The 23,124-nt window shown below is 38.8% G+C and overlaps 1 protein-coding gene across 1 annotated transcript; it reads left to right on the top strand.

The window, feature by feature from the left end:
• Positions 1–728: 728 nt before the first annotated feature.
• LOC130930966 (ovarian cancer G-protein coupled receptor 1) lies at positions 729–20,403 on the top strand. The gene is made up of 7 exons (XM_057859344.1): positions 729–816; positions 2,511–2,778; positions 7,925–8,074; positions 8,789–8,922; positions 9,287–9,509; positions 19,349–19,529; positions 19,616–20,403. Exons 2-7 carry the CDS (start codon positions 2,677–2,679, stop codon positions 19,972–19,974), a joined length of 1,149 nt encoding a protein of 382 aa, XP_057715327.1. The 5' UTR covers positions 729–816; positions 2,511–2,676; the 3' UTR covers positions 19,975–20,403.
• Positions 20,404–23,124: the final 2,721 nt, after the last annotated feature.

The following is a 23,124-nucleotide window of genomic DNA, read 5'->3' as shown; positions in this document are numbered from 1 at the left end:
ATTTTCAAAAAGAAAAATCATTTCAATTAAAAAAAGAAAATTTTCAATCATAGAAAAAAGTGTTTGAATGCGAAAAAATATTTGAGATTGAAAAATTTGCATTTAAAACCCTTAATTTTTTATTGAAAAACTTTTCTTTGATTGAAGCAATCCTTTTTGTGTTTGGGCCATATTATGATTAGGACATTTGTGTCTAAATCATTCATATCTCAAAAATGTTGCTTTAATCAAAAAATATATATACATATATATATTTTCACTCAAAGAAAAAAATCATTTAAAAAAATATTTTTCCCCTAAAATAAATAAATGAATAAATAAATAAATAAATAAATAAATATATATATATATATATATATATATATATATATATATATATATATATATATATATATATATATATATATATATATATTAGGGCTGTCAAAATTATCGCGTTAACGGGCGTTAATTAATTTTTTTAATTAATCACGTTAAAATATTTGACGCAATTAACGCACTAGGCCCGCTCAGACAGATTTAAATGTCAGTAGAGTGAAAGCCCAACTTGTTAATTGTGTTTTATGGAGTTTTTCCGCCCTCTGCTGGCGCTTGGGTGTGACTTGCATATGTGATGTGGCGTAATGTCGCCCTCTGCTGGCGATTCAGTGCAGCTGATTATTCGGGTTTCGGCGCGCTTTTCTGACGTGATTATATGTCGACGCGAACTCACACTAATAGACAGTGCTATTCAGACCAGCTAACGTCCGCATCCAGTATTCAGAGGCAGTTCTCATAGCCCCATCACACTGTTTGTGTCTAATACATGCATCGCTTGTGAGTTATATTCCTCCTTTGTTTATATTCATGAGCATTAGATAGTTATTGATTATGTGTATTTGAATTTGTTCACATATATGGTGAAATGCAGTTACATTGTTAGATGCTTGTGAGCTAATTGGCTAGTGCTACTGCTCAAATGGACACGTGTGTGTACATTTTATGTTATTTTGTGATTCATGCAAGTTATTGACACATTGCCTTGTTATTTTCAGTTTTACAAAAATACAAGAAACGTGCTCCTGTCAAAAAGAGATGACTTCAGTAAAACCCATGCAACTTTGCCACACCGTCTGATTTCTTTTTGGAACTTATGTTCGCTATCTGTCATTTTGTGTACTCACACACATTGAGGACAGAATAGGGCTACTAGTTTATTTTTTGATTGAAAATTTTACAAATTTTATTAAAACGAAAACATTAAGAGGCGTTTTAATATAACATTTCTATAACTTGTACTAATATTCATCTTTTAAGAACTACAAGTCTTTCTATCCATGGATCACTTTAACAGAATGTCAATAATGTTAATGCCATCTTGTTGATTTATTGTTATAATAAACAAATACAGTCCTTATGTACCGTATGTTGAATGTATGTATACATCTTGTCTTATCTTTCCATTCCAACAACAATTTACAGAAAAATATGGCATATTTTATAGATGGTTTGAATTGCGATTAATTGCGATTAATTACGATTAATTAATTTTTAAGCTGTAATTAACTCGATTAAAAATTTTAATCGTTTGACAGCCCTAATATATATATATATATACATATATATATATACATATATATATATGTGTGTATATATGTATATGTATATATATGTAATATATGTATATATATGTATGTATATGTATTTATATATGTATATGTATGTATGTGTTTTTTAGATTACACTATATGCAAAGGTAATGACTGTGTAAGGTGCTCGAAAAATAACTTCACCCATTATAAAAATATGTTTTTTGAGGGCTTGATAACCCCAGGGATGTGGAACGGGCAGGCACAGGATGTTTAGTTATACTGTTTTGTTGCTTAGCAGGCAGGCATAGCACTCTCAGTTGTATTGTATTGTAGCCTACATGGGACAATAGATGGAAATTGTTTGTTTATATTGTGTCACATTACATTACGGTCTGTTAAATTTAACTGTCCGTCTCAAATTATTTGAAAATTTACACTTCATTGCTTGGAAAGCGTTAAAAGTACTCTGTATGTTGTTGTGACTAGCCGGTAGCAGGGGTGGGGTGAGGGACGGCCCTATAATGGTCTCTTGTCCCCGGGCCCCTGCAAGTCTGTTGACAGCCCTGCGTGTAAGCACTATAAAACTAACAAGGAAGTGACCCAAAACTTAACTCACTGCAATTGACGAAGATAGACATCCAGTTCATCTTAACTAGAAGGACTTATGAATGCTCATCTTTCAGTGCCATTAGCAGTGATAAACGTCCAATCCATTATTACTGTGATGGGCAAATTAATTTTACTAATAAGTGACCTGAAAATGCCCCAAATTAATAGGAACTGACTGAAAAACTGCAGTCAAAAGCGTGCAAACAAATAAAAACTTTTATTTTAAACGGGGCCACTAAGCCAATCTCAGCAGCACAAGCAAAAATCAGTTCAATTTTCCTTAAATAATACGCTGTTATGCCTAAAACACATTTTCTTTCTTTCTTTTAGGGTGGCAGCAAGAAATTTCAAACTGGTCTAAGAAGAATTCACAACAAAGAGGAGTTTTGGCCATTGTTGATAGCCAAGATTTATATTTACACTGTGTTGGTGCAGTAATTACATCTGGAATCATGGATATGTCGTCATGGTAAAGAAGTGATTAAAGAGGAAGGCTATGCTGGTGTTCATTATGCTTGAAGAGGGCATTATGAACTGTACTATTAGCCATGAAATCCACCAGTACCTCTTTTGCTTTGTGTACATCTTTGTACTATTGGTAAGTGTGTTCCTATACTAAATATTTACGCACTACTCACATAGCTCAGAAATTATACTGTTAATAGGACAGAATGTTTTCCGATTGGGCGCCTTCAGTATAAAGTTGGCATAGTTTCACCGAGTTGTGTGCACGTGAGTGTGGGCTTGTTTAATGCATTTGTAAGTCATCTTGGTTGCATACTGCTGTCCAAAGTCTATTAGATGAAACAATGAGAATTTCACATCACGAGTTTTGTGACCATAACAGGTATCATCATAGTAGAGTATTAACAAAACAAATGTAAGTAGCTACAAAAAAATATATGGTCATCATGTATTATTGGTACTTTTCAACATGATGAATGTGATTAAGTAAGTTTGCAAAATTGACCACCTGGACATGCCTAAACCTTTGAATGCAGTGTTGTTTTCATCGACTATGACTATAACAAAAAAATTTCTTTGACCAACAATTTTTTCATGAAATTGACAAGACGATAACAAGCTAAAAATGAATCTTGGGAGACTAGAACGTAACGAAACAAATGCCAGTTTTCGTATGACGTGACAAGATCGAGATGAAAATGCGCCATAGTTTCCGTCACATGTTCCAATGTGTGACATTTTTATGTGTAATTAGCCTGCATCCTAGCAGGCCGGTAGTGTGACGTGTTCCAACCTCCGACCCCAACTCACCGGTGTTCTCTCCTCTACAGGCTTGCTTGTTTTGCAACCAACAGTAAAATTAGTTTTGTTATCGGGGCAATAGAGAATTTGCAATGTAGCTTTAGCCTTTAAAGGTCTGTGCTGAGTGATCATCACACACTGAATGTAACCCGTGGCCTTAGCATTTAATTTGCGTTAGCATTTGGCTAGTGCTAATAGCGAGTATTAGGGTTGTTCTGATCATGTTTTTTTGCTCCCGATCCGATCCCGATCGTTTTAGTTTGAGTATCTGCCGATCCCGATATTTCCTGATCTGATTGCTTTTTTTTGCTCCCGATTCAATTCCAATCATTCATTCATTCATTCATTTTCCATGCCGCTTATTCCTCACGAGGGTCGCGGAGGTGCTGGAGCCTATCCCAGCTAACTTCGGGCAGTAGGCAGGGGACACCCTGAATTGGTTGCCAGCCAATCGCAGGGCACAAGGAGACACACAACCATTCACGCACACACACTCACACCTATGGACAATTTAGAGTGTTCAATCAGCCTACCATGCATGTTTTTGGGATGTGGGAGGAAACCGGAGTTCCCGGAGGAAACCCACGCAGGCACGGGGAGAACATGCAAACTCCACACAGGAAGGCCGAAGCCCGGGATTGAACCCTTGATCTCAGAACTGTGAGGCAGACGTGCTAACCACTCAGCCACCGTGCCGCCTTCAATTCCAATCATTCCCGATAATTTTTCCCTATCATATACATTTTGGCAATGCATTAAGAAAAAAATGAATAAAACTTGGACGAATATATACATTCAACATACAGTACATAAGTACTGTATTTGTTTATTATGACAATAAATCCTCAAGATGGCATTTACATTATTAACATTCTTTCTGTGAGAGGGATCCACGGATAGAAAGACTTGTGACTTTGTATATTGTGACTAAATACTGCCATCTAGTGTATTTGTTGAGCTTTCAGTAAATGATACTGTGGCCATCCCAAATGCATGATGGGAAGTGGAGCCATGACTGTGCGTCATGCTACCAATGGATATATCTTCTCTGCTTTGGGAAATAATTGAGGGTGTTAAGACAATGAACATTAGCCATCTTGCTAATGAAGGCTCCACCAGCTGCCGAGATACACTCTACTCGTTTTGCGCTGCCTTTTATCTCTCTATAGTGGTAAAACAGCGTCATTGAGCGCTACAATGAGTGAGAGGGTCGTGCAGCGCATGTCACGTATTAATGTTTCAGCCATTAATGTATTAATGTTTCTGCCAGTCACGTATTAATGTTTCAGCCATTAATGTATTAATGTTTCTGCCATTAATGTCTCATCTTCTTGCATGTGTAATATTTCAGCTAGTAATGTTTCATCATATTGTTTCACACTCATACATCACAAGACCCTTTATTATGTCGCTTCATACTCATGCATCACAAAGTCCTTTATGATGTCATAAAGAATAACTGAGAAAACTATAAAAGCCTCGAGCAGACAACATCCAGTGTCAGATCGTTAGCGAAAGACCTAGGTCTGTATGTCAACTTGCCATTATCGCTTGACCTGATAGTTTTCCCTTACCTGTCAATATCAATAAAATCCTTTGTCTGCGATACGCAACTGGGTCCTCCGTCTCGTACATGACAGCGCATTCATTAATTGCGTTGAACATTTTAAGGTGACACATTTTTTAATTAATTAATTGCCGCCGTTGTCAGGATATTTTTGTTAACCCTGCTTTAAGCCTAAACTAAAGACTCTGGATGAGTGTAACATATTATGTCTGTAACATTAAATACAATTAGAAAACAATTTGAATAAAATATATACTGTATATATTAAAAACAGGCATGGCCGATATTTTTTTGCCGATTCCAATACTTTGAAAATGACGTGATCGGACCCGATCGATCGGGATCTCTAGCGAGTATCCTTCTCTCCCGGATAATTTTTTTTTTTTGCACACACCACATGGCGTCCAGGTTATAATCAGGTAGTTGGCGTTGTCCTTGTGGATGCTACAATATGTGCTCGTCTGTCAATGTTAATTCGAAATTGTTGGAAGCCTATATTTATTTTTTAACTAAATTATTTTAATTATAGAGATGAAAACATTTTGAGTAAACTGAATTTAGTCTGCGTTTTCATCAACGAGGACAAACACATTTTGAAATGACTAAAATATGACTAAGACTAATACCTATTTTCATCCAAAAGACTTAGACTAAGACAAAAATTAAAAGGACTGCCAAAAACAACAGTTTGCATGCAACTGCATGTGCACTAATAATCCGTTACATAGTGGATATCTGGTCACAATACAAATAGTCTGATAATAGTACAATATTCACGGGCATATTCTTTATCCTCTGTGAAGACTGACACATATTATGACTGTACAAAAGAGGTCAGTCTCAATACAGCATGTAAGACTGGTCGCACAGATTAGACAGTGTTTGAAAATAGGCCTCTACACTGCTGGCCAAAAGTATTGGCACCCCTGAAATTCTGTCAGACAATGTTCAATTTCTCCCAGAAATTGCAATTTCAAATGCCTTGGTAGTAATATCTTCATTTATTGTGCTTGCAATGAAAAAACACAAAAGAGAATGGAAAAAAATGAATTAATCATTATCATTTCACACAAATTTAAAAAAATGGGGCGGACAAAAGTATTGGCACCCTTTGGAAAAAATCATGTGATGCTTCTCTAATTTGTGTAATTAACAGCACCTGTTACTTACCTGTGGCACATAACAGGTGGTGGCCATAACTAAATCACACTTGCAGCCAGTTAAAATGGAATAAAGTTGGCTGAACTTCTGTCCTGTGTCCTCGTGTGTACCACATTGAGCATGGAGAAAAGAAGACCAAAGAACTGTCTGAGGACTTGAGAAGCAAAAATTGTAAGGAAGCAAGGGAAATCTCAAGGCTACACGTCCATCTCCAAAGACCTCAATGTTCCTGTGTCTACCGTGCGCAGTGTCATCAATAAGTGTAAAGCCCATGGCACTGTGGCTAATCTCCCTAGATGTGGACGGAAAAAGAAAAATTGACAAGAGATTTCTACGAAAGATTGTGCGGATGGTGGATAAAAAACCTCGACTAACATCCAAACAAGTTCAAGCTGTCCTGCTGTCCGAGGGTACAACAGTCTCAACCCATACCATCTGTCGGTTTTGCAGCATAATGTAGGGCCCAGTGTGAGAAAGCTGGGTCTCCCTCAGAGGTCATGGGTCTTCCAGCAGAACAATGACCCAAAACACACTTCGAAAAGCACTGGAAAATGGTTTGAGAGAAAGCACTGGAGACTGCTAAAGTGGCCAGCAATTAGTCCAGACCTGATTCCCATAGACACCTGTGGAGATACAGTGCCTTGCAAAAGTATTCGGCCCCCTTGAACCTTGCAACCTTTCGCCACATTTCAGGCTTCAAACATAAAGATATAAAATTTTAATTTTTTGTCAAGAATCAACAACAAGTGGGACACAATCGTGAAGTGGAACAAAATTTATTGGATAATTTAAACTTTTTTAACAAATAAAAAACTGAAAAGTGGGGCGTGCAATATTATTCGGCCCCCTTGCGTTAATACTTTGTAGCGCCACCTTTTGCTCCTATTACAGCTGCAAGTCGCTTGGGGTATGTTTCTATCAGTTTTGCACATCGAGAGACTGACATTCTTGCCCATTCTTTCTTGCAAAACAGCTCGAGCTCAGTGAGGTTGGATGGAGAGTGTTTGTGAACAGTAGTCTTCAGCTCTTTCCACAGATTCTCGATTGGATTCAGGTCTGGACTTTGACTTGGCCATTCTAACACCTGGATACGTTTATTTTTGAACCATTCCATTGTAGATTTGGCTTTATGTTTTGAAACATTGTCCTGTTGGAAGATAAATCTCCGTCCCAGTCTCAGGTCTTGTGCAGATACAAACAGGTTTTCTTCCAGAATGTTCCTGTATTTGGCCGAATACTTTTGCAAGGCACTGTAACTGAAAATGGCAATTTGAAGAAGGCACCCTCAGAGATCTGGAGCAGTACTCCAAAGAAGAATGGTCTAAAATTCCTGTAGAGCATTGTAAGAAATTCATTGATGGATACCAGGTAAGAAACTCATTGATGGATACCAGAAGTGGTTGTTCGCAGTTATTTCGTCTAAAGGTTGTGCTACCGGGTATTAGGCTGAGGGTGCCACTCCTTTTGTCCAACCCACTTTTGGAGTTTTGTGTAAAATGATAATGATTTTTTTTTTCATTCTCTTTTGTGTTTTTCCATTGCAAGCAAAATAATTGAAGAAATTACTACCAAAAAATTTGTAATTGCAATCATTTTCTGTGAGAAATCAAGCATTATCTGACAAAATTGCAGGGGTGCCAATACTTTTGGCCAGGAGTGTATATCTGTTTTGTGTTAGTGTGTGTTACTGTATATGTATATGGTACTGAGACTTAGTATTAAAAATAATCACACGTTTTCCCTATTTTAGGTGGGTGTTCCTTCCAACCTGTACTCTCTGTACCATGCAGCGCTGCAGCTGAAGCAAAAGAATGAGCTTGGGGTTTATTTGATAAACCTCACTCTATCTGATCTACTATACCTGGCATCATTACCACTCTGGCTCCAGTATTTTTTTCAGGTAAACTAAAACCAACAATTTAATTTTTGAACTCTGTTGCGGTATGTATTGTCTCAAAGTGGCTTTATTAGAGTTGTTGGAGCACGCAAACCACGGTCACAATCACAAAGAGTGAGCTTTGCGTGCAAATACCGTTACTTTTTAGCTTTACATCTAATTTTGGGTGCTTTTTCCACTTCTTCGTTGATGATTTTCTTCATATGTTATCGAAAACTGGACCTTTTTTTTGGTACCCCTCCTCCAGTCTAATCAATGAGGTCAAAAGTTCTGTTGACCTCATGGCTTGGTCTTTGTTATATGCAATATGAACAGTGGGACAATCAAAAGACCATGGACAATCAAGGTGTCGAAACATCAAGAATAATAAATGGAAATAGGAAGTAGTATTAACGCAATGTCCAAATGCCATACAAAGGGATGTGGATGCTATTGAACAGGGTCTATTCGATTGGATTAGTTTGTAATTGCAAGAAATTGCAAACATTTCAAACAGTCCCCCCCACACTATGGTGTATTGTGGTTAGTATTTTTAGGGAAAACTATATAATCGATTCACAAGTATTCATAAGCTTTGCTAAAATTCAAGAGGGTTAAATTTCATTGTATTTATGCATTATATGTGATTTTTTTTTTTTTTTGTTAAACATGTCACACACAGCTTTGTGGGGGGAAAAAAACAAGTTTGTGTTTCATGTTTGTGCTTTGTCGTTGCAGGACGACGATTGGCGTCACAGGGAATGGTTGTGTCAGTTGTGTGGCTTTCTCCTCTATGAGAACATCTACATCAGCATTGGCTTCCTGTGCTGTATAAGTCTGGATCGCTACCTAGCTGTTGTTCACCCTCTGAGGTTGTCTTCAACTCATTGGCTGCCATTGACAGTGATGCACGTCCGATTCATTTGAAGTGAGAGGACTCGCAGTGAATGTCACTGCCAACCTCCTAGTTCAAATGGAGTGGACGTCTACAAGTGATAAATTTATAGAGTTCTAATTTAGGTGTTGAAGAGCCACACGATTGGACGTCTATCATTGTCGATGGCAGCGAAAGAGTTAACAAGTTATAAATATGAGCTTCATATGATCCGACATCAAATATAATAATGACGTTGACCTTAATTTCACTTTGACCTGTACGTTTTTATCATTACTAGGCTGGGGAACGAGTAAACATTTTGATCGCAATTAATCGCAAAATTTTTCATCCCTTTGCAGGTTCACCTTTCTACGTTCTATGAGAGCAGCTTTTCTTTTTAGTGTCATCATCTGGTTTAAAGAAATCTCAGTCGGTGTGGTTTTCTTCCTTCATAAAGAGCTGAGCAAAAATCCCAACAACCAATCTGTGTGCTTTGAGCACTACCCAATGCAACCTTGGGAGTATTCAATCAACTATTACCGCTTCACTGTTGGTTTCTTGTTCCCGCTGGTCATCCTGCTGGTAGGAACACCATTTCTGTCATTTTTTTTTTTTTCTTCATGTAATAAACCCTTTTTAATGCTGAACAGCAAAGGTGGGTAGTATAGCACTTTACATATACTCTGTTACATTTACTTGAGTAACTTTTTAAGAAAAGTGTACTTCTAATAGTAGTTTTATTAAGCCACACTTTTTACTTGAGTAGATATGTGAAGAAGAAACACTACTATTACTCCGCCATTTTTGGCTACACTCGTCGTTACATTTTTTCATCTTTAAACTACATATTAGATTTTACTTCTTTTATTTTCTGCTAGAGACGCCAACTGGCTCAACCAGTCCCACCAATGAGATGTCGCAACAATAATCATATCACTCCATTATACCAATCAGACCCCAGCCTATTCAATCACATAGCGTCTTTAAAGCACCGTAAAATTTAATATTTGATATAGAACGCCGCTGTCATCATGACTCGAAAGCGTGGATTTTATTCTCCGTTTTTTTGTTTGGGCACTGATTGACCACGGAAAACCGGACATATTAACCTTTTAATTTCATATTAGCAACTATGAAGGAAGTATTCACTATTCAAACTAGCAACATGGACTTCATAATGTAATTGGCGGGACACAGGGCACAGGGCCGATAAATAGGGGGCCTGCATCGTTGGCGAGGCCGTCAAAACTGACCGAGTGGAATCACAGACAAAGAGCTTTTTTTCGTCGAAAATTCTTGTGAATAAATGCTTAAATCCCTGAATTTTTTATAGATTTGGACGTAAAAGAGTCTCGACTCTTAGTTGTTGTATAGAGTTCATTTTGCCTACACTTATAAATTCGTCAAACCTTTTCTTTTATCCCAGGCAATAGTAGGTGGTTTTATTTACCTGACATGTTTCGGCGGGCACTTCCGCCATCGTCAGAGGGTCACTGATGTTGGTGTGACGTGTCTTTATCAGCTGATGGATGAAGGCGTGACTCACAAGGGTCGTGAAAAAAATAGGGCTGCCAAAATTATCACGTTAACGGGCGGTAATTAATTTTTTAAATTAATCACGTTAAAATATTTGACGCAATTAACGCACATGCCTCGCTCAAACAGATTAAAATGACAGCACAGTGCAATGTCCAAGTGTCCATGTGCAATATTTTTGGAGTTTTGTCACCCTCTGCTGGCGCTTGGGTCCCACTGATTTTATGGTTTAGTACCATGAGTGAGCATGGTGTAATTATTGACATCAACAATGGCGAGCTACTAGTTTATTTTTTGATTGAAAATTTTACAAATTTTAATAAAACGAAAACCGTAAGAGGGGTTTTAATATAAAATTTCTATAACTTGTACTAACATTTATCTTTTAACCCTTTAATGCCAGCAATATGAAGCAATCATCAGAGAATCCCCAAATTTGAAAAATAAGGTCCCAATGAAACTTTTTTTTCCAAATTTGTGAAAAGAAAAGTCAAAATGAATATGTGTAATAAGCGCTCAGATATCTACAACCCTTGCTAAATCCTGTTAGTTTTTTTCATGGAACCTGCAGATGCATGTGTTGACTTGCATCCATCATTTTATTTATTTTTTTCCAAAAGAAATGTCAAAATTCTGAATTACCGGTAGTCCCAAAATCATGAAATTTTAGGTGTATCAAATGTGATACATTTGGCAGCATAGGGTTAAGAACTACAAGCCTTTCTATCCATGGATCGCTTTAACAGAATGTTAATAATGTTAATGCCATCTTGTTGATTTATTGTTATAATAAACAAATACAGTACTTATGTACCGTATGTTGAATGTATATATCCGTCTTGTGTCTTATCTTTCCATTCCAACAATAATTTACAGAAAAATATGGCATATTTTATAGATGGTTTGAATTGCGATTAATTACGATTAATTAAATTTTAGGCTGTAATTAACTCGATTAAAAATTTTAATTGTTTGACAGCCCTAGAAAAAATACAACATAAACACACCGGTCAAACCACACAGAACACTCCGCCAGATATTGGTCCACCCAAAGGACAAAATCCATCCAGAAAACAAATGCAACTCAATAGATAAAATTCCATGCAAATCATGCAATAAATCATACATCGGGGAGACAGGGAGGAGCTTCATTACAAGAAAAACAGAACACAAGAAGGAATGTGAAAAGGAGACAACAATAAGACAAACAAGGGCAATGAAAAAACAATCACAACAAGAACATCACAAATCAGCCATCACCGATCACTGCAAAAGGGAAAACCGCTCATGGACTGGGAAAAGGCCAGAGTCATCCGCACCAAAGAAAACAAACATCAGCGGTGGATCAGGGAGGCCATTGGGATCTGCAAGCGGGGCCCGAGGACCATCAACAGGGACGAGGGGGCATACATGCTCTCTACGACCTAGAACAGCATCTTGGAAGAGTGAATGGCCAGCAGAGGGCGTGACTCACCTGTCATTCTGAAAGGTGAGTCACACCTTCATCCATCAGCTGATAAAGACGCGTCACACCAACATCAGTGACCCTCTGACGAAGGTGGAAGTGCTCGCCGAAACATGTCAGGTAAATAAAACCACCTGCTATTGCCTGGGATAAAAGTAAAGGTTTGACGAGTCTCGATTCTTGGTTAAAAGAAAAAAAAAAATGGCAGGTAGCATTTATTTTACGTAAATATGTCGAATGTGCGGCTTAAGTTTACTGTGGCGCTGCCTTACCACAACAAAGAGCTTTTTACGTTGAAATTCTTGCGAATAAATGCTTAAATCCCTGAATTCTTTACAGATATGGATGTAAAACAGTCTCGATTCTTGGTTAAAAGCAAGCAAAAAAAAAAACAAAAAACAAAAAAAACAAACGTGCAGCGTCGCATCCCATTAGGCAACCCAGGCGATTGCCTAGGGCAGGGGCCCCCAGATTTAGCACACAGTTTTACTGCATTTTCACAGCGACAAGTGTAGGGAGTGTATCAATACCATGGAATCATTTGGCAGACTAACGATTCTGTGATCAATTCCAATCAGCACTAACCATGTCACGTAGATTATACATGTTTAAGAAAGTCCAATCAGCTGTTAATACCACATGATTGTTTAAAGAGTGACTCACCAAGTACTCTCCAGAAAGTCCTTGCCGAGTTGTTTTACGTTGATTTTCACAGGCCACCTTTTGTGACTACAATATAAAATGGTGATTTTTCCAAAAATGTCTATTAATGGGTCTATCTTATTCCTCGTCGAATACTCTATAAGAAAAATATGACATATGCATTTATAATAACCCTAAACAATTTTATTAGCAAATTTAATCCTCATTTCGGTCAGTAGTCCACCAATCAGTGGTTTTTACGGAATAATTTAAATTTGGTGGGTCGTTGGGCCAATCTGACTACTGATTTTACACAAAGGTATATACCTCCGCATCCGATGGTGGTATTTTTATGTTGCTACTCTTTCTTCTATTGCTCCAAGTCCAACTGCCCCCCTTACTTGCACACGCTCGAAGGACCCCATGTTGCTTGTTGCCTGGGGCCCCCAGGGACCCTTGCTATGCCTCTGGGTAGCATTTATTTTACATAAATGTTGCGAACTATGATGCCAAAGCGGCTAATTTCTCCATTTTTTTCACGTTTCAAAATTAGGGCTGTTAAATTTATCGCATTAACAGGCGTTAATTCATCATCACGTTAAAATATTTAACGCCATTAACGCATGCACGGAATGATCCACTCACGCATTGCCGCAAACAGCCTGCAATGGCGCCGTTTCACTTCTATACAGAGCTAAGAGACGGCGTCAAGTGAGTGGAGTAGATATAAGCATTCATTGGGGCCGTGCTTTTACTTGGCAAACGCTTTGACATTTTTCCAACCACAACTATATTTATTGTGGGAAACCACGTGGGGAAGAATAACAGGAGTTGATCTTTTTCTTAACACCCTGTATTGTACCCAACGCAGAGAAGATATAGCATTTGCAGCCACCACACACAGTCATGATTGTACCACTTCCCATCATGCATTTGGGCAGAACAGTTAAGTCACTACTGTATCATTTACTGAAAGTGTTATGTCGCTCCTTTTTATGTCTAAATGTAAACACTTTTACATTGACACTGAGCTACGCAGACACAGCTGGCGGGTTCACACTTCTTCATTTATTATCTCTTTTTGTTTCTTCTACTTACAATACTCAACATGTAGAACATGGACAACTGATACCATCTTGTGGTAAAATCGTGAATAACATGCACATACATAACATTTCCTTCCCACCAAGATACATTGTCCATAACATTAACTTTTTTTTTTTTTTTTTTTTTTTTTTTTTTAACAGTTGTACTCTTACAAATTGCAACCAACTTAGTACCAACTTTATAACTAACGCTTACTCGTCACAATAACGAGCAGGTGGTTTTGTAATCCTCACAGGATAGCGTCTTTCTGTCTCCACTATCTTGGTAGGTTCCTTATGTGGTGTTTTAGGTGGATCTGTGATCTTGGGAACTTGATCCGCATCGTCTTGATGGTGAGATGAGTTAGTGGTAGCTGTGATTGAACTATCACTTGATGAAGAACTCAGAGGAATGTTCACTGTGGTCTGTGATGGTACTGATGTGGAACGAGTCAGCATCTGGTCCACATGGCGTTTCCAGGTTCCATGAGGCTCCACATTTACTTTGTATGACACTGGTCCCGTTTTTTCCATCACCACACCTTGTGTCCACTTCTCTTCCCCCTTCCTATAATCACGCACAAGGACTGGCTCTCCAACATCAAACTGCCTGTCCTTTGAGTGTTGTAGACGTCGTTGCTGTTGGTCATCCTGTGATAGGTGCACTGCTTGAGCAACATCAGGTTTCAAACAGTCCAAACGAGAACGCAACTTCCGTCCAATGAACAAAATAGCAGGTGTTTCTTTTGTTGTTGCGTGGGGGGTGTTTCTATATGTCAACAGAAACGCATCAAGCCGCTGTTGTACAGGTTTGGTTCCTCTGGAAGACTTTAAAGCCTGCTTGAACGTCTGCACGAAACGCTCGGCCAAACCATTACTGGCAGGATGGTATGGTGCTGAACGGATATGTTTGACATCATTTGCCTTCAAAAATGTGCTAAATTCTTCTGAACAGAATTGAGGTCCATTGTCACTAACAAGAATGTGTGGAATACCATAGCGACTAAAAAGTCCTCTTAGCACTTGTATTGTCTTATTCGATGTGATACTTTCCATGATGAGTACCTCAGGCCATTTTGAATGTGCATCAACCACAACAAGATACATATGTCCTTCAAATGGACCTGCAAAGTCCACATGTATCCTTTCCCAAGGGCTTGACGGCCACATCCAAGGGTGTAATGGCGCCAATGCAGGGTCTTTTTGCACACGCTGACATGTGTGGCAGGACTTCACTTGATGTTCAATTTGAGAGTCAATGCCAGGCCACCACACATAGCTGCGAGCTAGACTTTTCATCCTCACGACACCTGGATGTGCTGCATGTAGCTCTTCCAGGACATGGGGACGCAATTTTGGTGGTACAATAACTCTCACACCCCACATTAGACATCCTTGTTGAATTGTGAGTTCATGTCGGCGCAGGATATAAGGAGACAGCTCTTCGTCTGCATCCTTAGCGGCAGGAAAACGACCAGTTGCCACCATTTCCAGGACTCTGGACAAGGTTGAATCAATCATGGTGCTATGCTTGATCTTGCTGTTACTGAAAGGTAGAGTATCCAGTTGAGATGCATAGAACACTTCCACTGCGCCTGCTTTCTCAATAGTAGCATGAGGAAGCGGGAGTCTTGACAGTCCATCAGCATTAGCATGTAATTCACCTTTCCTATACTGAATGGTGTAATCATGTGCTGAAAGGAGGAGTGCCCAACGCTGCATTCTCGCCGCTGCCATAGATGGTGTGCTTTTCACTGGACTCAGGATGGTTGTTAGCGGGCGATGATCAGTGAGCAGCGTGAACTTGTTCCCATAAAGGTACTGATGGAATTTGCGTACTCCAAACACAATTGCTAACGCCTCCCTCTCAATTTGAGCATAATTTCTTTCAGCTTTACTCAGAGTTCGCGATGCATAGGCGATGGGCTTTTCATCACCGTTAGGCATAACGTGCGACAGCACAGCTCCGACTCCATATGGTGAAGCATCACAAGCTAAACGGAGGGGTAGCTCAGGATTGTAGTGTGTCAATACCTCCTGAGATACTAGGAGCTTTTTAGCTTTCTGGAAAGCTGCCTCGCAGTCAGATGTCCACTGCCATTTTTTTCTCTTTATTTAGCAGCTGGTTCAGCGGTTGTAGAACAGTAGCGAGGTCCGGAATGAAACGTCCGTAGTAATTCAGCATCCCTAAAAAGGAACGTAGCTGACTGACATCACTTGGTGCTGGTGCTTCCACAATGGCTCGTACTTTCTCAGGTGATTTGTGGAGCCCAGCTGCGTCGATGATATGACCCAAATATTCCACCGACTTTTGGAAAAACAAGCACTTTTCTTTCTTGAGATGCAAGCCATATTCCTTTAGCCTGCCCAGCACAGCATCCAGGGTTTTGAGATGTGTCTGTTTGTCAGGACCACTGATTAGGATGTCATCCAAATAACAATGTGTAAATGACAGTCCAAGAAGTACTTGGTCCATAGCCTTCTGAAATAAGGCAGGAGCTGATGCTACTCCAAAAGGTAACCTGTTGAACTGGAACAGTCCTTTTTGTGTTGATATTGTCAGTAATTTCTTTGAGTTCTCTTCAACTTCCATTTGTAGATAGGCATTTGATAAATCCAGCTTGCTGAAATGTTGACCTCCTGCTAGAGATGCAAACAGATCTTCGATGCGTGGAATTGGGTACTTATCCACACATAGTGCCGGGTTGAGGGTGACTTTGAAATCCCCGCACAATCTCACTGTATCATCTCTTTTAATGACAGGTACCACGGGCGTAGCCCAGTCACTGTGTGCCACCGGTGAGATGACCCCTAACTCCGTCAGGCGTTTCAACTCCAGCTCCACACGTGGTCGAAGAGCATAGGGCACGTTACGTGGCGGGCAAAACTTGGGCACACTGTCAGATTTGAGGGTCAACTTGGCCTTAACACCTTTCATTGTGCCCAGCCTAGTTGAGAAAACAGCTGAGTGTCTTTCTAACACTTTCTCCAAACTGTCATCTTGTCGTTGCTCAATTGCATGTACAGTCTTTAAATCTTTCCAGTTCAGTTTAATGACTTTCAGCCATTCCCTACCAAATAAAGGGGGGGCATTGACCTTTACCACGTACAAGGGCAAAACAGCACGCTGTTTGTTTAACTCCACTTGCACTTTAATCACCCCTTCTGGTGCCAGTGGCTCACCTGTGTATGTTTTTAACATAATATCTGTGGGTTGTAATGAAAGTTGACTCCACTGTCTTTTATATTGTTCCCATGGAAGCAATGACACGGCAGCCCCTGTGTCTAATTCCATCTCCATTTTCTTTCCATCTACAACAGGCATTACCGATATGCGTGAATATCTCCCTTTTTGAGACAAGGAATATAATCCCAAATCACTATCTGTATCTGATTTATTTTCACTTTCATCTTCATTTGCGTCAACGCGGTGAATCTTCTTTTTCACTTTATCATAGCGTTTATTTGCATTACCACTCTGTTTAGGTTTTCCATCGTGCTTATTTTCCCTGACTTGGCTGTTTTTAACTTTACTTCTGCACATTTGTTTTGTGTGGCCTCTTTTCCCGCACTGGTAACAATCCTGGTCTTTGTACCAACAGTCATCATCAGTATGATTGTTCTTTCCACAGCGACGACATTTGTCACTTCTTTGCGCTAGTACCGCGTTTACCTTGAGTGAGCTGCTTAATTGTTGCACATCCCGCGCTGCAGTCTCTGCTGATACAGCACAATCCACTGCTTTTTGAAATGTGAGGTCTTTCTCTGTCAAAAGACGCTTCTGGACAGTTTCACATTTCAATCCACACACGAATCTGTCTCGTAGTGCATCCTCCAAATAGCCACCGAAATCACAATGCTCTGAAAGTCTTTTTAGCACTGCGACATACTGTGCCACGGATTCTCCTTCCCCCTGATTTCTCTTGTGAAACCGAAATCTTTCAGCTATAACAAGTGGTTTTGGGGCGAAGTGGGATTGTAGTGCAGCAACAATATCACCATAGTTCATCGTACCAGGTTTCGTGGGAGCCACCAAACTCCGCAGTAATCCATACGTTTTGGGACCCATCACGCTGAACAGCACAGACACCTTCTTAGCGTCCTGTATGTCATTGGCCAAAACGTAATGTTCAAAACGCTCAATATACGTCATCCATTGTTCACCAGCCTCCTCAAAAGGATCCATATGACCGATTATTCCAGCCATAATGTGTCTGCCACCAGTCAATTACACTGTAAATCCACAGTCAATTGATCGCTGGGGGGAAAATCACTTTTCCTTTTCCTTACTAGCTCATTAGCATAGCCGTTCGCCAGACGTGGGTGAACTTTTGCGTCCAAAACTTGCTTCAGACCAGTATCGTTCTTGCTGCCGCTGAGAAACACGTAGGACTCCTCACCTCGTCGCCAATTTATGTTATGTCGCTCCTTTTTATGTCTAAATGTAAACACTTTTACATTGACACTGAGCTACGCAGACACAGCTGGCGGGTTCACACTTCTTCATTTATTATCTCTTTTTGTTTCTTCTACTTACAATACTCAACATGTAGAACATGGACAACTGATACCATCTTGTGGTAAAATCGTGAATAACATGCACATACATAACAGAAAGCTCAACAAATACACTAGATGGCAATATTTAGTCACAGTATACAAACTCACATTTATCCTTTAAGAATTACAAGTCTTTCTATCCGTGGATCCCTTTCACAGAAAGAATGTTAATAATGTTAATGCCATCTTGTGGATTTATTGTTATAATAAACAAATACAGTACTTTTGTACTCTGTTGAACATATGTATCCGTCTTCTCTAATCTTTCCATTCCAACAATAATTTACAGAAAAATATGGTATATTTTAGAGATGGTTTCAATTGCGATTAATTTTTAAGCTGTGATTAACTTGATTACAAATTTTAATCATTTGACAGCCCTATTCAAAATGCATGTATGGTATGAAAAATATAATAATTACCTTGAATCCTTGAGCAAATCACTCCTTAGACAATCCTTCCTGTTTGTATGTGGCACAGCTCTTGTACCTTTTGAACCGAAATCCGTTAGTTTGTGAATTGATCCGGCGGCCCCCTGCTTGAAGGAGTTGCGCAGTGCATGGCCGAGCTGACCCGTCAATAATGATGATGTCTATGCTAAGAACTATTTTCTCCACTAGAGGGCACTTATGCTCTTGGGACGAATAATGCTTAACTTCTGTAGATTTTCTCTCTCTCCGGAATTCAATGTTTTTTTTTTTTTTTTTTTTGTGTATTTCCTTGGATTAACGTGGTTATGTAATGTTATAGTACAGTATAATAAGAACAGTTCATACAGATAACTTTGTGCTGAGAAAAAAAAATACCATTGTTAAAAAAAAAACATCTTAAGTTGCTCACAATTTTACTTATTGAGTATTCTTTTCACCAAGTACTTTTTTTGCTTGTACATTTTCTGGATGACTACTTTTACAAGAGTAATACTATTTTGAAGTAAGGCTACTCTTACTTGAGTAAAAGTTTTGGCTACTCTACCCACCTCTGCTGAACAATAGCTTTTGGAATTTCTAATGCCTAATTACAAAAAACAGCCTTTTTAGTGAATCAGTGCGTTAAGAAAAAATTTCACAACAGTTTGGCGAAGTGCAAATGAAATAACTTCAAATTTAACTTGCTAATTGTTTGTTTTACAGATCAGCTACCTGTGCGTGCTTCGTGCTGTTGGCCAGAGTGCAGGCACGCAGCCAGATCAGAAGACCAGAATCCGACAGTTAGTAAGCAGTACCATCCTCATCTTCCTCATATGCTTCTCCCCTTACCATGTCTTTCTGTTAGTACGCACCTTGCTGGAGAGAGACTGCAACTTTATTACAGGTGCACTTTGTTTTCAATGAGGTAAGCATAGAAGTTAACACTGTTGTGTGACATCATTTGTCCTATGTTCTTTATTTCTTTTGAAGGAATTTTCAACTATTACCACCTGGCGCTGTTGTTGACCTCCCTGAACTGCGTCGCGGATCCCGCTCTCTACTGTTTTGTTAGCGAAAGTGCCCGCCGAGGCCTTTCCAGGGCTATTTTTCGACCCGTAACAAGAGTTCTCTGTTGCTGCCTTGGCAGCACCAACTTCACCACAGATTCCCATGATGTTCCCACTGATGAGAACAACACCCACAGACCTGTGATGACGATTAATCACATTGGTAATTGTGGAAATACAATTATAATCACGTTGGATGATGAGAAAAAAATCATACCATTAACTTTACAAAATCCTGGAAAGACCTGTGTGGAGGAGGACCAGAGGATAGAATGGATGTAGGATCCTGTGATGTGAAGAAGGGCGTCATACCTCTGCAGCATGGGAGAATCCACAGCTAATTGCTGTTGTGCTTCAGTCTCCGAATTTTTACCCTGAACTGAATAAGCAGAGCTACAGATCTTTACAATGTTATGTAGGGGTGGAACATCTGGGTAACTCCCGATACAAATTTCAACTCATGGCTCAGAATATGGTGATACAACAGTTATCAAGACATGGGTCAGGAAATCAATCTATGATATTCTATCATACAGCTATTAAAGAGAAACCAAGCAAAATTGTTTATTTTTTGCACTGTTGCGGACAATCTGTCCAATTTGTCTTCCTCACAGACTATGAGAATATTTCAGTGCAACATTTCTGTAAATAAATACTATATAATAAATATAGTATATATATTTACATATATCTATACTTATAAATGAAACTTTGTGTGTGTGTTGGTTCCCTATCGACTCCAAAACAGCTGGGCGGATTTTGACAAAACTTAACACAGCTGCACTTTATGTGTCTGTAACCGTTCTTAGATGGGTTTGATCTCTGTTGGCCTCCATTTAGTGTGGAAAATTAATTTGAAAATCCAAAAATTATTCAAAAAAATCCCTGTTTGCGGAGGGGACAGCTGCAGCGCCATCTTTTGGGCAAAAGACGCGCCTTGTAATTACAATGTATCAGTTGGCTTTCCAACTTTACGGTTTCATGTACAAATTTAATGTGCTCTGATGATACATTATGTTTTTGAGCAGCAAAAACCACAGCAAAAGGCTTGATTAAAAAAAAAAAAAAAAAAAAAAAAATTGACCAGAATACAGTGATCCCTCGTTTTTTTTGCGGTTAATGGGAACCAGAAAGAACCCTCCACGATAAGTGGAAAAACCGCGAAGTAGCGCCCCCCACCCTCAAAAAAAGTAAAAAAAAATAATAATAATTAAAAAAAAAAAAAAATTATTTATTTATTGTGTTCAATGTATTTATTCAGATTTAGCACTGGAAATACGTTTAAACTTTAATGAAAAAAAAAAACTTTTATGTATATATATATATATATATATATACATTTTTTAAAAATGGTTTTTAAGCACTTCAAATGTAATAATTGTTTTAAACATGTTACTGTCCCACTGAATTATTTTTAAAACAAGAATAGAATAAAAAAGTAGAAAAATGCTTGTTTTTATTAAATGCTTCATTGAGTGAGTCCACTCAAATACGCTCAAACTGCTTACACAATGAGTTGCCACAGCAACGGTTTAACATGTTAAATGATGATTCACACATGCGACGATTTGAAGCTTCAGCTCCCTAGCATCTGTGGCAAGATCAAACAAAACGTCTGTCAATCATCGTTAACTTTAATAGGCAAATCTAGTGCACTGCCTGACCAACAAAGTGCAGCAGGAGTGTGTTTATGTGTCCATTTAACAAAGCTTGGCCCCAACAACCCAGCATAAGTAGTCATAAATACAATACTATATATATTTTTTGTCTTTTTTAACCTAAGAAACTCAAAATTTATTGGAAGTTACCCAGAAATGCCTTAAAATCAAAAGGAAATGACCCAATATATACAGAAAGTGAACCCGAAATGCCCCAAAATGTGCAGGAAGTGACCCATAATCAACTGTAAGTGACCTAAAAGTACCCTAAAATTAAGAAAAAGTGACCACAAATCAACTCATTGCCCACCTCTTGGTTAACGATAGATGTCCAATTCATTTAAATTGATAACGAATGGCCTTGCATGCTCATTTTTGCTTGCCATTGACAGCGTTAGGCGCCCAATTCATTCTAACTAGGTGGAGGCAAATGAACACAAGTTAGAGGGCTTGCAGGGAATGAACGAACATCAAATGGATTGGACGTCTACTAGCGATAAACTGTTGGGAGTGCAGGTTGGCCAGAAGAATAACACATTTGTGTTTTTTATGTCCGGATCCATAATCCAGCATGGATAAACAGAATAGAATTAAAAAAAAAAAAAAGGAAACTTAAAATGTGTTTGAATGTCGAGTCCTTTTTAGTTGTTCCTTTGTGCATAGCTCTCAGACAGATTTATGATACATACTATTACACTATTGATGAAAGTTGTAAATGTAAAACCTAATTGTTAGGCAAAGTGGGGAAAGCAGTGACTTTGGTTCAACTATTATAAAACAGAATAGAACGTAATTCCCAAGAACTACATTTTGTGTTATTGTTCACTAACAGAGGAACTGCAAGTAGTTTTTTCTTTGTCCTTCCAGCATAATGAGGACTGACAAGGACTGGTGATAACATAATCTGACACTGTAAATGTAAACAAGGTAGGTTACAGTAAATTTATTACATGATCTACCTATTAAAAATGTAGGTGCTACTTTTTCTTGCAGCTTCATCTTGCTATGATTAGTTCTTTTATTTAACGTTTGCATGACATCTCATTTTTTTGTGTGTTACTTAACTCATTTGCTCCCAAAAACATATAAATATCTTCTATTTTAATTGTTTCAGTGTCCCAAAGACATATTTATACGTCTTTTACATTTTATCTCATAAGAGACATCTCTGGGTTCTGATTCAACTGAGCTCCAAAGCACAAAGCTGAAAATCCATTTTAAAGCAATAAAACTGGCCACTGGAGGGCAGTAGCGCATTTGGTAAGACCCGCAACCCGATTCAACGGCAATGAACGGCCGGGCAGAAGGATGCCAGGCGGCGGACTACCGAGCAGACCAACCGAGAGGGCGCCTGGGATGCCAGGCGGTGGACGACTGAGCAGAACGACCAGGACCACCAGTGCAGTGGACGATGTCGTTGAGTCTATGCTGCTCGCTGAGCAGACCCCGCAGAGACTCAAAAAAATCCATCTTTATGAGACAGGCGGCGATGAGGGAAAAGTTTACCCGGCTGTTGTGGCGACAACATCATCTCTCAGTTAGTTATGATAAATTGTTACTTTGCTATCAAAAGCTCCATTTGTCTTATGTTATTTTGCAAAAGGAAAGCATTATTCCTGTGATTATTCCTGGGATGTAACTAAAGCAAAAAATAGCTGTGTTAAAGTCAAAGTTATGTTTGAAATGTATGCTTTCAAAAAACAGAAATTGGAAAATTGCTCAAACTAAGCTACTTTCTAATGCCGATTTCTAAAGAATGGAAAAAGATATGAAC

This window comes from Corythoichthys intestinalis, chromosome 15, assembly GCF_030265065.1.
Source record: "Corythoichthys intestinalis isolate RoL2023-P3 chromosome 15, ASM3026506v1, whole genome shotgun sequence".
Classification (NCBI taxonomy): Eukaryota; Metazoa; Chordata; class Actinopteri; order Syngnathiformes; family Syngnathidae; genus Corythoichthys; species Corythoichthys intestinalis.
Note: the sequence above shows the minus strand (reverse complement) of the source record. Positions and strands in the feature narration are given on the sequence as shown.